The sequence below is a fragment of the Python bivittatus genome, unplaced genomic scaffold (assembly GCF_059951505.1).
Source record: "Python bivittatus isolate LINGU-HERP-01145 unplaced genomic scaffold, Pbiv_v1 ctg000020_np1212, whole genome shotgun sequence".
Lineage (NCBI taxonomy): Eukaryota > Metazoa > Chordata > Lepidosauria > Squamata > Pythonidae > Python > Python bivittatus.
This window is the reverse complement of record NW_028277030.1, coordinates 107,436,568-107,451,339: the sequence shown is the minus strand read 5'-3', so window position 1 is coordinate 107,451,339 and position 14,772 is coordinate 107,436,568. Positions and strand designations below refer to the sequence as shown.

The 14,772-nt window shown below is 33.8% G+C and overlaps 1 protein-coding gene across 1 annotated transcript in view; it reads left to right on the top strand.

Moving 5' to 3' along the window:
- The window catches only part of DNAH14 (dynein axonemal heavy chain 14), a 216,070-nt gene that overhangs the window by 134,741 nt on the left and 66,557 nt on the right, over window positions 1–14,772 (top strand). Inside the window, 7 exon segments of the mRNA XM_088132171.1 lie at window positions 177–365; window positions 1,736–1,917; window positions 4,825–4,933; window positions 10,732–10,857; window positions 11,808–11,902; window positions 12,361–12,520; window positions 13,313–13,444. Coding sequence (XP_087988297.1) covers window positions 177–365; window positions 1,736–1,917; window positions 4,825–4,933; window positions 10,732–10,857; window positions 11,808–11,902; window positions 12,361–12,520; window positions 13,313–13,444 — 993 coding nt within the window.

Here is a 14,772-nt window from a genome sequence, read left to right as displayed (position 1 = left end):
ATAACTGCTACCACTGACTAATTTGCAGTGCAATTCTTATTTCAGTGGAAATTATTCTTGTAAGTATGTACAATTACAGTCTAATAAATGATAATCTAAATATCAGTGCATGCATATTTTCAAAGAAATACTTCTTTTACTATAGTTTTCACGCAGGATTAATTTTTTTTTTTCAGAGAGTACGCCACAATCTTCATATAGTTTTGACAATAAGTCCTACAGGAGTGGTTTTCCATCAACATTGTCGGACATATCCTGCCATTTTGAACTGCTGTACAGTAGACTGGTATGAAAATTGGCCTGAAGAGGCCCTTTGCCATGTAGCAAAAAGTTACTTTAGCCAGAATGAGACATTTCGGAATGAGGTATGATATAAATATATTTTATCAAAATGGAAACTATAATGTTATTATTATTCTCACTTATGAGCTGACTGATCAACTGAAATTGTTCATGAATTATGATAACCCATTTTAAAAACTCAGGGAAAACATTGCAACACGTTTCAATTATCATATCTGGATGGGGCTCTAGGCCTCATAGAAGATGTTGGGGAAATCAAAGTTTGCTCTGCAGCAAACACAAATTATTTCAGCTTTGTACACATTTTCACCTACACATTTTGGCTCTGCTGCTACTTGTCTAGATTTGGCTGGCTGGAAGATAGTGGTAGTAGCAAAAGTCTGTGATTAACTATAGGTTTTTAAAATGTTCATTCAATATTCAGCTAACACCTGTAAGCAGGTAATTTGCAATAGCCTCTTCCATAGGAATTTCATTTCTCTGATGAAAAGTATTCCTTACCTCACCAAATAAGGCTATGAGTATTTCTGTAAGTTGTAACAATACTTATTTTTAGGACAGATACGTTAAACTGGATTAGATTTTTCATGAATGAATGTTGATAATATGCAAAAAAACTGACAATCCCAACATATTTCTAAAATGTGAGTTCACACTATGGTAAAAGGAAAACACCAGCATCCTTGCAAGTAAACCTCATCACCAAGGAGTGGGAATTTTCAGACTCAGGCCTGATGAACCTAAAAGCTGTGAGAGGAGGGCTCTTAAGGAGGGAAGAAAAGGAACAAGGGAGAGACAGCAGAGTAAAAACTGATGAGAGTAAGAAAGCAAACAGTGGACAGTCTGCTGCTGGACTTCTCTCTTCAGGCCTATAGAACTCTTCCAATCCCTTCAAAGAAGCCTGGTCTTGAAACAACTCGGTGTAGGTTTAGCAAAGCCTAACTTAGTTATGCAGCAATTAAGAGCAAACATTCTTGCATGAATAGGATCAGCTGCAGGAGAGGCAGAACTGCCTACAGTTATGGCACTGAAATATTTAAGGTGCTTCCTGATAATACAAGTTTCTAGATCTAGCTATACCCCACATTTTAAAATTATTATTTTATAGCAAAAGCAATGCAGAAACATGGAAGAATTACAAGTGGAAGATAAAATCATTCACCCATCTAAATTGCTGTGAATGAAGCAGGGCAATTTAACTTTATCAATTTTGGGGCTGGGGGGGAAGCATCCTCATATTGGTAAAGTGTGCATGATTTGTGCAAATCCCAGGAGTGACAATTCAGAGATCTTACATACACAACAGCAGTAAGTAGTATCTTATCACATCACTTCCAATCATATAGAGAACTACTGAGAATGTTACAATCAAATCTTCTTAAACTGAAGTGTACATTGTTTAAATACATGGTCTTTTCATGTGTCTTTTCAGAATTTAAGAAATGTTCTTATCCACATGACTGTTAATATTCACAAGAATGTATCTATGATAATTGAGAAGTACTTGAAGGAAACTAAAAGGCACTATTACATCACTCCCAAAAGTTACTTGCAATTTATAAATACTTTTTCTACAATATTGCAGACCACAAAAGAGAAAATTCTGAGTGAGAGGTAAAAAATATACATGTAATCTCTCGGTTGTGTAATATACCATAACTTTGTAAAGGTAACAGCACTTCAAAGCAATTGTCAGGAAGGATGTGATTTTATAGAAATATTTTTATTTCTGCAATTAGGTGGATTAAAACATTTAACATTTCAGTTATGTCATTAACATGATCCAGAAACACCTCCCAAAGCACAGCAGCAGTCCTGTTAAATGCTAGCTGCAGCCATTGGGTGGGTTAATGCACTCTTTCCTGGAAGTGGAGAATTTTGCCATGAATCCTTCTGCAAGCAAATCTGAGCATTTAACTGCCAGCAGATTCATGGCAGGATGAACATTAGCTACAGTAAAATTCAATTACCATTCATCCTGTGATTAATATATACATTATACATTAATCAGTGGTTAATGTATACTATTGTTGAGGGATTATTCTATCTTTGCATTAGATTCTTTACAATCTTCTTTCCCATACTGCCTTGGATTATTATTATTTATTAGATTTAATATAGCTGCCCACTCCAGTGGACTCTGGGTGGCTTACCAAATGGCTGCAATATTATATGACCATCCTGACATTCTAAGTAGCAGTGATAAAGGACAAGAAGTCAGTCTTCAAAAAACCAGCACATTATAAACAAAGCTGAAAGAGACTCCCTCAACATAGTTGGCACATTATAGGAAGTAAGCTATTTGCTCCTAGATCTGGACTGGCATTTGTTTCCTATTGGTTTTTAATTATATAAAGGTACAAGAAACAATACAAAAATGTGCTGGATCAGAAATATGCCCCTCAAACTGATAATTAAAGATAGCAGATCTATTTTGTCTTCTCATCCCTGAACCTGACTATTAATCAATTAATACTTGCAGTTTTCATTGACATCAGTGTCATTTCAAGACTATACAAAGTACTCCAAGACATTTTATGATAAAACTGAGATCATCACATTATGCTTCATTGGGGAACATTCTGAATTTAAAATAGCAGCTGATAGTAATAAAAAAGAACTCTGATTTGAAGAGAGTAAATTCACTTCCAACTCTTGAAAAGAATTATTCAACTTTTCATATGAAGCAAAGTAATAGAAAGGGTCATTTTATTTTTATGTTACTCAATATTTAAATAATTGTGGAAAATAGGGAAAATGATTGTAGTGAACTGGTAGGATCATCCAGAAACAGACTGCCCAATGAATCTTGGTCTCAGCCATTTGCTTTTTTATTTGCCTTTAAAATTTGAATAGGTAAGTTGTATCTTAAAAATATCAAGAGAGGTATTTATGTTAGTCCATTTTAGCACAAGCAGTGTTTCGCACCTTAAAGATGAATACATTTATTGTGAAATAAGACTAGATTTCATGGAAGAGAGATAAATATATATGTATCTGTGCAGCAAGGATGAGAAAATAAACTGTGTTGTATTTACTAAGTCTTAAACTCAACTAGACACGCCATTTCCCTCCAGATCACACCAAACCTCCTTCTAGACTATATTTCTGGAAATCACCAGGCTGTCCCCAGAACTGCATATTCCAAGAGGAGGTCTGGCATTGTCTGGAGGAAAACAGAACATTCTAAAGGTCTCAAGGATGTTCCATTCCTGAATCAATGACTTTTGTATGGTTCCAAAATCTGCACATTGGGTTGGAGTCAGATTAATACACCAGTAAGTTAACTTGCCAAATCCTGGAAAGTGCACAATTTTAGAGATCATCCCCATATCCTCAGTTCATTGTATCACAATGCATGCTGTTTAGCAAGGTTGCCCAACTCTCAAAGAAGTGGAGGAGGACTAAAAGGCTGTTGGGAGAAGAGGAAAACTAAACTACCTCCAACCTTGTGAGATGCACACAGTCCTCAGCCCAGGCATTTGGAATCAGTTAAATTTAACTGTGTCATATTGAAGTCACATTAATTTCAGTAGGGTGACTCCTAAATGTGACTAAGCTGTCAGATATCGTGTAAGCAATGGACTTAATATCAATGAAAAAATATTTTATAAACTAATTTTATAGCTTATCTCAGATATTCCTGTCAAAAGCCAAAACACACACATAAATACACCCTATTACAGGCACAGTTCTAATGTGGATACAAATACTTAGAAGCTGTTCACTTCTAAGTGAGGTTTCTTTAATTTATTGGCAGAAGTAGTTCTAATAGTTTGGATTGTGGATAGTGATAAGCTTAAATCCAATCAGAGGTTAACAGCAATTATATAACAAGAGGAATTCAAAAGTACATTCATGCTTCACATGTGTAAAGTTTTAGATTCAATTCCTAGCATTCAGTAAAAAGATCTCAGTTGGAAGATACCTTGAAAATCACTGCTAATTATAAAAATTGTATTAGCTGTCAAAGCTCCACAGTTAGATAGCTCGTGTATCTGTTTTTTTTTATTATTTCTGCTTGGTTTCTGTATATAATGTGATATGTAATATACCATAGGAATTTTAATATTCAGCTTTCCTTCCTATGTTACATTATTTGTTTCTGATATTTTTTCTAAAGCTGATCTGGAAATCTGAAATTGCTCATATCGCAGCTTTGACAGTAATTAAAAAGGCCACTCTTTTTGTTTTCAGCTTCTAGAGAATACATGTAGCATCATATGTCAAGATGTGTGGGCATTTTACACCAAAGCAAGGATGGAAAACTTGCAGATTTGATAGAATGTTTTCTACAAGCGTCTAAAGAATTAACATTAGAAACAATTCTGGGTGCAGTGCTTACCATAGTTCTTTCATGACAGACTTTATGAAGCTCATATATTTAGTTTTACCAAAAGGCATCTATGTGTACTTGGCATTTAGTAAAAGGCAGTTGGCTTAGGAAGTTGACACTAATTAATATGCTATGTGATTCTCAGGTCTATGATATAAGTAGATTTTAATTATTTTTCATTTTAGAGCATGCTATCATTCTGGTCTGACAAAAATCTTGGATGCAACTTCACAGATTACAGATATGCAAAATGAGTTACTTGTCCTTGGACCTCAAATAGAGTCAAAATCAAAGGTATATTTAATTCAAAAGTGTTTTCCCCACCCCCTCAAAATACTTAATAGTTTCCTATCAAGTCTCAAGTAAGACTTTAGAGTTTATAAAATTTATGACACAGATATAACTGTTTTATAAAAGTTACAACAGTATAACTACTATGTGAATTCAATTTATGGAGGGTCAGATACATTGGAAGAACAAAAAGAAGACTGAAGGAACCTAAGTTGGTGTAAAAGAAAAGAACATTTGGAATCCGTTCATGATAAATCTATGTAGTGGAAGAGCTGATCCCATAGTGTGGAAGGCTGGAGATCCCAAACGTCTTCTCCCAGACAGCTTCATCACCTTCACATGCTGGCTGTGCCTCCTGCTCTGAGGTATCAGCTTGACTAATCCTACAGCTACCACCTATCATTTAAGAAGTGCCTTGCATGGCAAATTCTCCCTAGCCATATAGTTTGAGAAAGATAGCGATCTCACAATCTATGCTGTCTTTCTGGTGCTAAAAAGATAAAAATGCAAAAAACACAAGAAGTAAAATGATTTTAATAGTGCAACCACCTGGCTTTCAGTGTAGAAGCATGTGACTAAATGATTCAGCCCTTTCTCCCCTCCTTGGGAGACAGACCAAAATTTTATTTTTTTACTTATCTATTTATTTATGAAACGTATATAGCCACCCATCTACCAGAAGGAATTCTGGGCCGTGAACAGAATAACAACACAGTACACTAAAAAAAAAAAAAAAATTAAACAATTAAAAATGTTGAGGCCCTGATAAGATTCACATTCATAATAAGCTGTTCATATCAGTTTTATAGCTGGCAACTCAAAAGGAGAGTTTGCTACAAATGGTGTGTTTTTCTTTGTGAGACAGAAGATGTTGCAATTTCAGACTACAAGATTATAATAAAGCAGATATCCATGCCTAGCCTGAATAGTCCATAAAAACTGAAACCACACATAGTTCACTAACAAGAGGAGGGGTTGGAGGTAATCTAACTTTTTAAAAAACTTCTTAATATGACTGTGTTTGACATGTTTATTGTTTTATATTTTTTTGCTGATCTCCCAGAATCACTTCTTGTGAAATGGGTGGCCATATAAATTTGATAAATAAAGAAATAAACTCTGGACTGTGTGTACATAACAGAGGGTATCTCTTTTCCAAGGATGTAGGTTGTATGTCTGAACCTCTGGGAATGTGTTTGTGTGTGTTTGAGCTGGCAGCTTTTGTAGGCTACATTTATAACAGCATAAATCATGCAAAACATGATTTTAAATGAATTTACATGATACCAACTCTTTGACAAGGGCATCCTGTGAGATTTTCATTTCACAAATGGAATTACCCAGAGACATTCACTGAGAGACGATCAAAAAGATGGAAGTTGTGCCTGTGTGATTGAAGCTTTCCCCCTTGTCTTTGCATGCAGTATCGATGCACATTCAAAGAGGGAGAGAGGTCTTCACAGTTAAATTGCTGTCTTTTTTTCCTTTTATTTTAACAAGTATTTAAAGTGCGACCAATGAAAAAAAGGGAAAAGAAATTAAGGAACAAAAAGGAAATAGAAAAGATATTTACAAGCTGTATGAATGAATAAGAATTTTCAAAGTCATATTAGATTAATACTGTATATGAAATGATATATCAATTTTGAACTTGAAAACTTACTAAAATCAGTTCAGTATTGAATAATTAGAGGCAGCCAATAAGATAAAACTCATCAATCAGAATGAATAATTAATAGGAGTTTCTATTTAGTTTGAGAAAGCCTGTCCTTATTATCACAAATCAGGGAAGATCTAATATTTTAAAGCCTTATGTTAGAATAAATTCAAACTTCAGATGTGGTACAAGTCCATGTGTAGACTATAGTCCATAAATGGTTTCCAAGTTAAATTCGGTATCAGATTTTTTAAATACAAAATTATTTTTAACATACTGTAGATGCATGCTCCGATAGTTTAGTTCGTCATTATTCTAAAAAAAGAATCATGAGTAATTTTCACTAAAAAAGATAAAGTATCTTAGAGCTGTTATTATACACAAGGGCAATTCCATATATTTTGTAGGAATATAAGGCTTAGTGATGCATAACAGAAAAACAGCTGGCAGGAAAGAGAAGTTAATATTTAAAATATGTTTCATTCTATAATAAATCATTTTCCTGAATTGCATACATTGCCACCAAGAATGAAGAAAATGAGTAATTTTTTGAATATGAATTATCTATTTTGGCAATCAACATTGGAGTAATATACCAGTGAAAAGACATTTTTACCAATTTTCTCTGAATGTAGTATTTACAGTAAATTTAATATTTCATTTGTGTTTTCATTTTTGCATATCAGTTCTGTTAAATACCGCATACCTTTAATTCTACTATCTTTGAATTATTCAGTTTATCAATCATATTTCAGTAATAACTTACAAGTAAGCCCCAGCAGATATTCTGAATTTCATGTTGTACGTTTTCAAATTTATTCAGTTCTCTGAGGGTTCCGCCCTATTTTGTAACTCCCTTTGAATTACCCTACCAGTTTGTAGATATTGGAATTAATGAAACATTTCTGAATATTCCAAGGAGAGAGTCTCAAAAGATTTCATCTTTGTTGTATTAAACATTAAATCTTGTAGTCTATATGAATTATTATCTCTCCACTGATCAACGTATTTGTACATTTGCCTTCATGAGAATAAATATTTAGTAGTTATATAAGGGGCAATAAGTCTAGACTTATATAATATAGTTTGAGATTTGCTACAACCAGTCCATCTTATTCTTTCACATGGCAAAATTCTGAATTTAATCAAATTTTTATTTGAGCAAATGAAGTTAAGTATTTGTCTTTGCTATTCATTATCTTTTGTTCAACTCTTATTCGAATAATCTGAAATAGAAAGTTGATCCTTGGAATTATATTCATTTTTACTATTGATTGGCTTCTAACTAGGATAATTATGTTTTTCCATCTTAAGATATCTGCCATTATATTTTTTGAAATCTGTGAATAGCTTTTTTTTAATAAATTTTTATTGTATTTTGTTAAGTATATTTTTTGCAATAGTAATAATCCATTCAGTCTCCACCTTTTTGAGCTAGTGGTTCCTCTGTGCAATCTTAAAATTATTGGATTATCATCTGTATAAATAAATGCTATAAATTCCAGTAAATAAGTCTATAAATTCAATAGCTAGACAACCAACACATTCTTGAATTAGTGGTGTGAATGGAAGAATAGTAGGCTTATTCTTTCTTTGAAGACTATTTATATCTCCATGCATCTGAAGGGAAGAAAAATGACATTTTGGGGAAGGTTAACAGAAATTCCTTTTGTATGACCCAGATTTATCAAAACTGGAGAGGGAAGGGAGGGAGAAACCATTTATATTTCCAAGAATCAAGATGTCTTACTCTGCAATTTCACAGTGAATTTTTTTTTCATACAATTTTGTTTTGTTATCAATTGGAACATAAATTGTACCTTAAAAATGAATAAAAATGAGTCATCTTTTGGGATAATACAAACAAATTAGGGGGGACAAGTATATATAAAAATAAATTAAAATGCAGAATGTCAGTAAAATTAAGATGAGTCCAAATGTGTAAGATATATCTACAATAGAAATCCAATTGGTTTCTGTATGAAGCAGTATCTTTGGAACAGGAGCTCCCTCCTGTGGCAACAAGTATAATATGTTCAGAAACTTAGATCCTGTAAAGCAATCTAGAATGAGTAATATCCATATACAACTAAAAAAATGGAGTTACATATACAATAATTAATATATAATCTGAGTAAATCTAAGACACAATAAAATAACCTCAGGTCAGGAAAACGAAATTATTACAGCTACAATAGTTAGTCCAATCTCTTTTTAGCCAGTCTTAGTTTCTCATTTGGGCCTCCCACATGAATGCAAGCTATATACAGTATAGTTTCCACTCCAAGTATCCGTTGACTTTTATAAACAGAGTTAAACTGTAAAAGGTCAAATAAGCGGAGAGGAAAAGATAAACAAAGTCTATTTATAGAGCCAATAAAGCTGCTGTAGATCATAAATTGTAAATGTTAAGCCACTAAATCCCAAAGTTGGGAAAAAGGCATGAAGTATAAAAAGAAGTTAAATGCTACTAAGAAGATGTAATAGAATGTAATAAGAGTTTGATATAAGATATAATAAAACTCGTAAGTTTTCGTTTGGTGGCCTTTTGTGGTCTGATGTCAATCCACTTCCCATGGTCATCTGCAGACAGGGATGTAAATCTTGAAGATTTATAAATCCATCAGGTTCACTCATTCTAAGGTGCCCCCAATTTGTTTTTTCTGTCTTGGATTCTTGACTGTTGTCTAAGAATATTCAAGGACAACAGTCTCCCCATAGAAAGTTCCATTCCCTCTTTAAGGAGCTACCATGGAATCCCATCTTGACTTAAAAAAAAAAAAAAAACCTGCAGACAGCATTGATGTAATTTTTGGAATTAATCTACACATCCGGTGGTTGTGAAGGCTGGACTATACTGTCATGCCCTGCTTCTGAGTTTTTAATTTGAGCTAAGTAAGCCTTGGATTTCATTTAGAGCCATGCAAGACTGGGCCAAAGGCCTTATTGGTCCAGCATTTTGTTCCTACAGTGGCCAGTCAGAACTCAGTGGAAAGCACAAGAGTATCCTCCCATTTGTTGTCTAGCAACTGGCGTTAAGAGACATACTACTCCTGATACTACCTCTAATAACCATCATGACCATTGTCACTGAGAGCTATATCCTCCATGAATTTGTCCAGGCCCTTTTAGAACTACCCAGTTTACTAGCAATTATTGTGGAATATGGTAGTGAATTTCACCAGTTATCTATGCATTGTGTGATGTATTTCCTCTAATCTGTCCTGAATCTCTTAGCTTCATTTCTATTGAACCACTTTTTTCATACATATCAAGCCCCCACCCTCATCCCCTGCATTGTGCATTAGTTAAAAATCTACAACTGTAATGTTTCCTCATAGAGAATATAATTATAAACAAAATGGACAGAAATTATGGATATTATTATTTCTTGTTTCTCCAAATGAGGTCTATTTTGAGAATGACCACTTTGAAAGCTATATAGATAATGATTATTTTGTATCTAATTTTTCTTCTGAAATTAAACATGAACCACAATACATAGTATCATTTTTGCAATCAGCTAAGGCTACTAGATGGAGAGTGAAATTAGATGTGTTCCAACTGCCAGAGTACCAGGCTCCAAGTGCGATGTTGTTGTGTTGTGTTGTGTCTGCCACACAACTGCCACACTATAGAGGTTCTAGGGTCTGTTTGAAACATGGAAAGCTGATGCTGGATTAATACCAGTATCAGTTTGTTGGTAGAGCAGAGCACCAATTAGCAATAGCTTTACAACTATTGATTCCCATACAAAGCATAATTCATAGAATATAATTGCCACAAAATATACTGATAGAGATTAATTTGATAACATTTAAAAATGTAGATGATAGATTCATTATTTTATTCATCATGATAGGCAACATATACATAAAACAGGGTCCAAGGATAGATAGTAGAAAGCTTATTCAATTACACCAAGATTATACATTTTCTATGATCTTGTAACTATCCATTGCTGAAAACATTGGGCTGAAATAAAGGGCTTTTGATCTGATCTGTAAGAAAATCCGTATGTTTTTATATGCATTTTTATAAAGAAGGACTTGGAGGGTACTTTGCAGAACTTATGTTTCTAAAGTTTTAGATTCATGATTTTTTCGGAGATTACCATAAAAATATTTGATTATTTTCTCATCAGGAAATAGAAGAACTTGTAGCTAAACTTCACAAAGATACTTTAATAGTAGAGCAAGTTCGAACTATTGTTAAACAAGATGAAGAAACTATGGCTGTCGAAACTAAAATTGTGGAAGCATATGCTAAGGTACACAGTTTTCAATATTTCTTTCATTTTAATTGCATCATAACAAGCATGCTAACTATTCCAATCAAATATAATTTTCCTGCCAGAAAGAAGAAACGAAGGCTACCATATCTGGCTTCAAAAATCTGGAGGAACCCCGGATGGCAGCAAGAGGCTAAAGTTTGCTACATCTCTTTGCTGATATTTTCCCTCTTCATTTTTGCAGGCCAGATGTATTGTCCCAAGGATGAACAACAACAAAAAAATCTTATATAAATTGGCTGATGTGGATTCAGCAGTTAGTATCTTCTTTTTCTGTAACGGTATGTGAGAATGACCTTGGGAAACAGGAAGAAGAGCTGCAGCTTAGACAACAGTCTGATAAACAAAATTTGAGTCCAAAAGAGGAGGGGTGAGAAAGCATCTCAGAAGGAACCCTCCCTAGTTTTCAGGAGAGTAAAAGGAAAGGATGAGAGGGGTACTTTTAGAAGTACAAGACTGATGTTAGCCCTTTGAGATAGTCCAGACAAGAAGCACAACAATGAATACTAGCTCTATCTTTATTGTTAGGTTACATTAACAGGAAAAAAAGTACCCTCCAGTCCCTTACTTTTATTCTCCCAAAAACTAGGGACGGTCCCTTCTGAGGTGCTTTCTCTACCCTTCCTCCTTTAGACTCAAATTTTGTTTATCAGACCGTTGTCTAGGGTGTGGCTCTTCCTCCTGTCTCCCAAGATCATTCCCACATACCATTACATTTCCCTGTTAGTGTTTTGGTATACTTAGAGATACAAGCTTTAGTAGCAGAGGGTCTGGAGCAAAAATATTAAAGATTATCACATACATTGCTCAAACCCAATATAAAAAAGGTGTATGTTTGTATTAAAGCATTTCAGTATACAAAAATAGTATTTGTCCATGTATATCTTATAAATAAAAAATGAAACTCTACCCTTTCTTCATTTCTGTAGCAAGCAACAGAAGAACTCAATGCTGTATTACCATCTTTGGAGAAAGCCCTGAGTGCTCTTGATGCACTTGACAAAAATCACATTGCAGAAATTAGGTAAGTGTGTTGCTTATTTTCAAGGGTTTTTTAAGTTGAGGATTTCCTGCACATCAAGAGACATTAATTCAGTGCACGTAACATCCATTAGTCATATTTAGTTTACATTGGTGTATCCTGATCCTTGCTAATATAAGAAATTATTAGCAGGAATAGTAAGATATAACCAAAGCAATAGATTCCCTTAAAAACTGATCTTCTCAATAGAAGATTGCTCATAGATTGTTTCATATTATTTCTCTTTTTTATATTAAACTGCAACCTCCTCCTTATTAGTAGGTTAGAAATATGCATTACATTCATTGGGCAGTCTAGCATGTTCAGTGTTTTCATGTTGACCACTAAAATTATTGTATCTTAATCACTGAATGTTAATATGGTTGTTAAAGATTTCTCTGGCAAAAAATAAAGTGGTTTTGAATATAACATATTTTGTGCACTTTTTCTATATAATTCAGAGTATATACTCATCCGCCTCCACTTGTATTAACTGTTATGAATGCAGTTTGTGTTCTTCTTCAAAAGAAACCAAACTGGACAACGGCAAAATTACTACTTGCAGATCCAGGATTCCTTAAAAAATTGATTACTCTTGACATAGATAATTTACCAGAAAAGGTAAAGGAAGAGTTCATTGGCAAGTAGATTAAATGTTTTTCTCCTTTTCTATACCTAATCTTCAAATAAGAGGTTTTAAAAATTAAACACATTTTCTGGGGTCTGGCCTGGGATTTTACTGCCACCATGGTCCAACGATCTTTTCCTCACCAGACTGTAAAGAGATCTTTTGAATGTGACAGATGTGAATAACACATTACAGTCAGATTTTCTCCATTTCTACAGAGTTCGGTCTGACCTCTCACAGTCTTAATGATATTTTGAAAAACTGGCTCCTCCTCTGTTAACCTTGCTTTTTGCTGCGATATTCGTCAGAGGACAGCCCTGTTTTTCATATTACCATGTAGAGATTCAGTTGGCGGGAGTCTGAGACAAAGGCCTTCTATGTGCAGCCCCTCAGTTGTAGAATTTTATCTGGAAAGAAGGTATCTAGTGAACTACCCCTGATAGCTTTTAAACTGATTTTTAAAAATTCACTTTGATTGATTAATTAGAATATTAAATACCAAAACAAATATTGTTTGTTTTTGTGATTTTAATATTTATTGAAATATTATTCATAGTCTTTTTTTTTCCTTCCCTTCCATTCTTCTTTTGATGATGTTTGAAGATATATTATTCTCGTAATACTGTTGTACATATTTATAGTTTTCTTCTCTTAATTAATTCAGTGCAATGAAATTATTAAAAAAACAGATAGATATTTGTTATCCTTTGAAGATATGGAAGAATTCTCCTACATTTATCAGACATGCTATTTTATTACAATTAATTATTTTGCATTCATTTTAGGTTTTTCTGCAGTTGAAAAAATATGTGAGGTCGCCTGATTTCAGTCCAGTGAAAGTGGGACTTGTGTCTATTGCCTGTTGCTCTATATGTCAGTGGATTTTAGCTTTGGATCACTATCACATTGTTAAAAAGGTATATATACATATGCTATTTCCAAATGTTTTTAAAATGTTCTCTCATATTGACAGACTGTATTTATAAGGGAGAAAAATTCTACATAATTCTGGAAAACATCGCCAATTTCTGCAAAGGCATTTTAGCCAGAATTATGACAGAGATATAAAACAGCTCACATTGTCTTCTTTTCTACTCACTTTTCCGCTATTTTAACTTTTTATCATATAACCAAATGTAGAAATGTACTTATATTCAGGCAGCTCAGTAAATGCAGGACTAGAAGCAGAGAAGTTATTAGTATAAAAATTACGCTTGACTGCATTCATGTACTTAGATCTTAGAAATGGAGAAAGACTGTATTTTAGTCATAATATTTTGTTAAATGCTGAAGAGAGGCCCTTGAAATTTGGAGTTTTTTTAACTCATTATTGTGAATTAACAGATATGTCTTTAATTTCTGAAATATGCAACAACTCTAATTTAATAAAGATTTTATTAAGCAACTAAGTGAATTGTTTTGCTCATAGTCTCCCTTTCTGATCACCAGAAGATAGTTTAAAGTAACTAGAAGATTACTTTAGACAAGAAATGGGTTAACTTATCTCTTCACTGTGAAGATAGGACTAAAAGCAACTTTTTTCCTGTTCCCAGAGAGTCAGACATGTCAGTCTCAAAACCTGCTTTCAGTTGTATGTCATTGCAACTATTCAAAATGTTTAATTGTTAATATCAGTCATAGATCAAAAGAATGAAAAGGGAAGACAGGAGAAGGAAAAGAGTAAGATGGTCTGACTATCTACACTACTGACTAGGCTCAATTTCCCTTCAACAGTTCCACTCCACATTGCCAAGGAGGGCCTGTCGGGTTGTCCTTCAGTGATCACAAGGTTGGAAATCCAACTACTATTCTAGATCACCAGGGACATGGAGGTGGTAGGAAAGAGATGTACTATAGCAGTATCCCTTAGGGTGAATAAGAACTATTGTACAATGCCTCTGCAGAACTGAATAGCTGAAACTTGCATCAAAAGAATAAATTTATATTTTGTAATGTTTGATAAATATAGAGGCATTGCTTCATGTAGCTGCCTTATAGATATCTATCTACTGGGGAAACATCTGCATCTAGAGTTGCCAAGGTAGCTAGCCTTTACCAAATGGACCATGATTTCTTTGGGAAACTGTTTGATGTTAGTGGAGTGGTAGATTGTGATATGTTCTTTAATCCAATAGCTAATAATGGAGTAAGAATCCTCTAGTCCATGGCTTGCAAGAGACAAACAGGTTACCTAACTTGAGAATTCTATGTTAAAAATATATCCCAAATACCTTTTAAATATCCA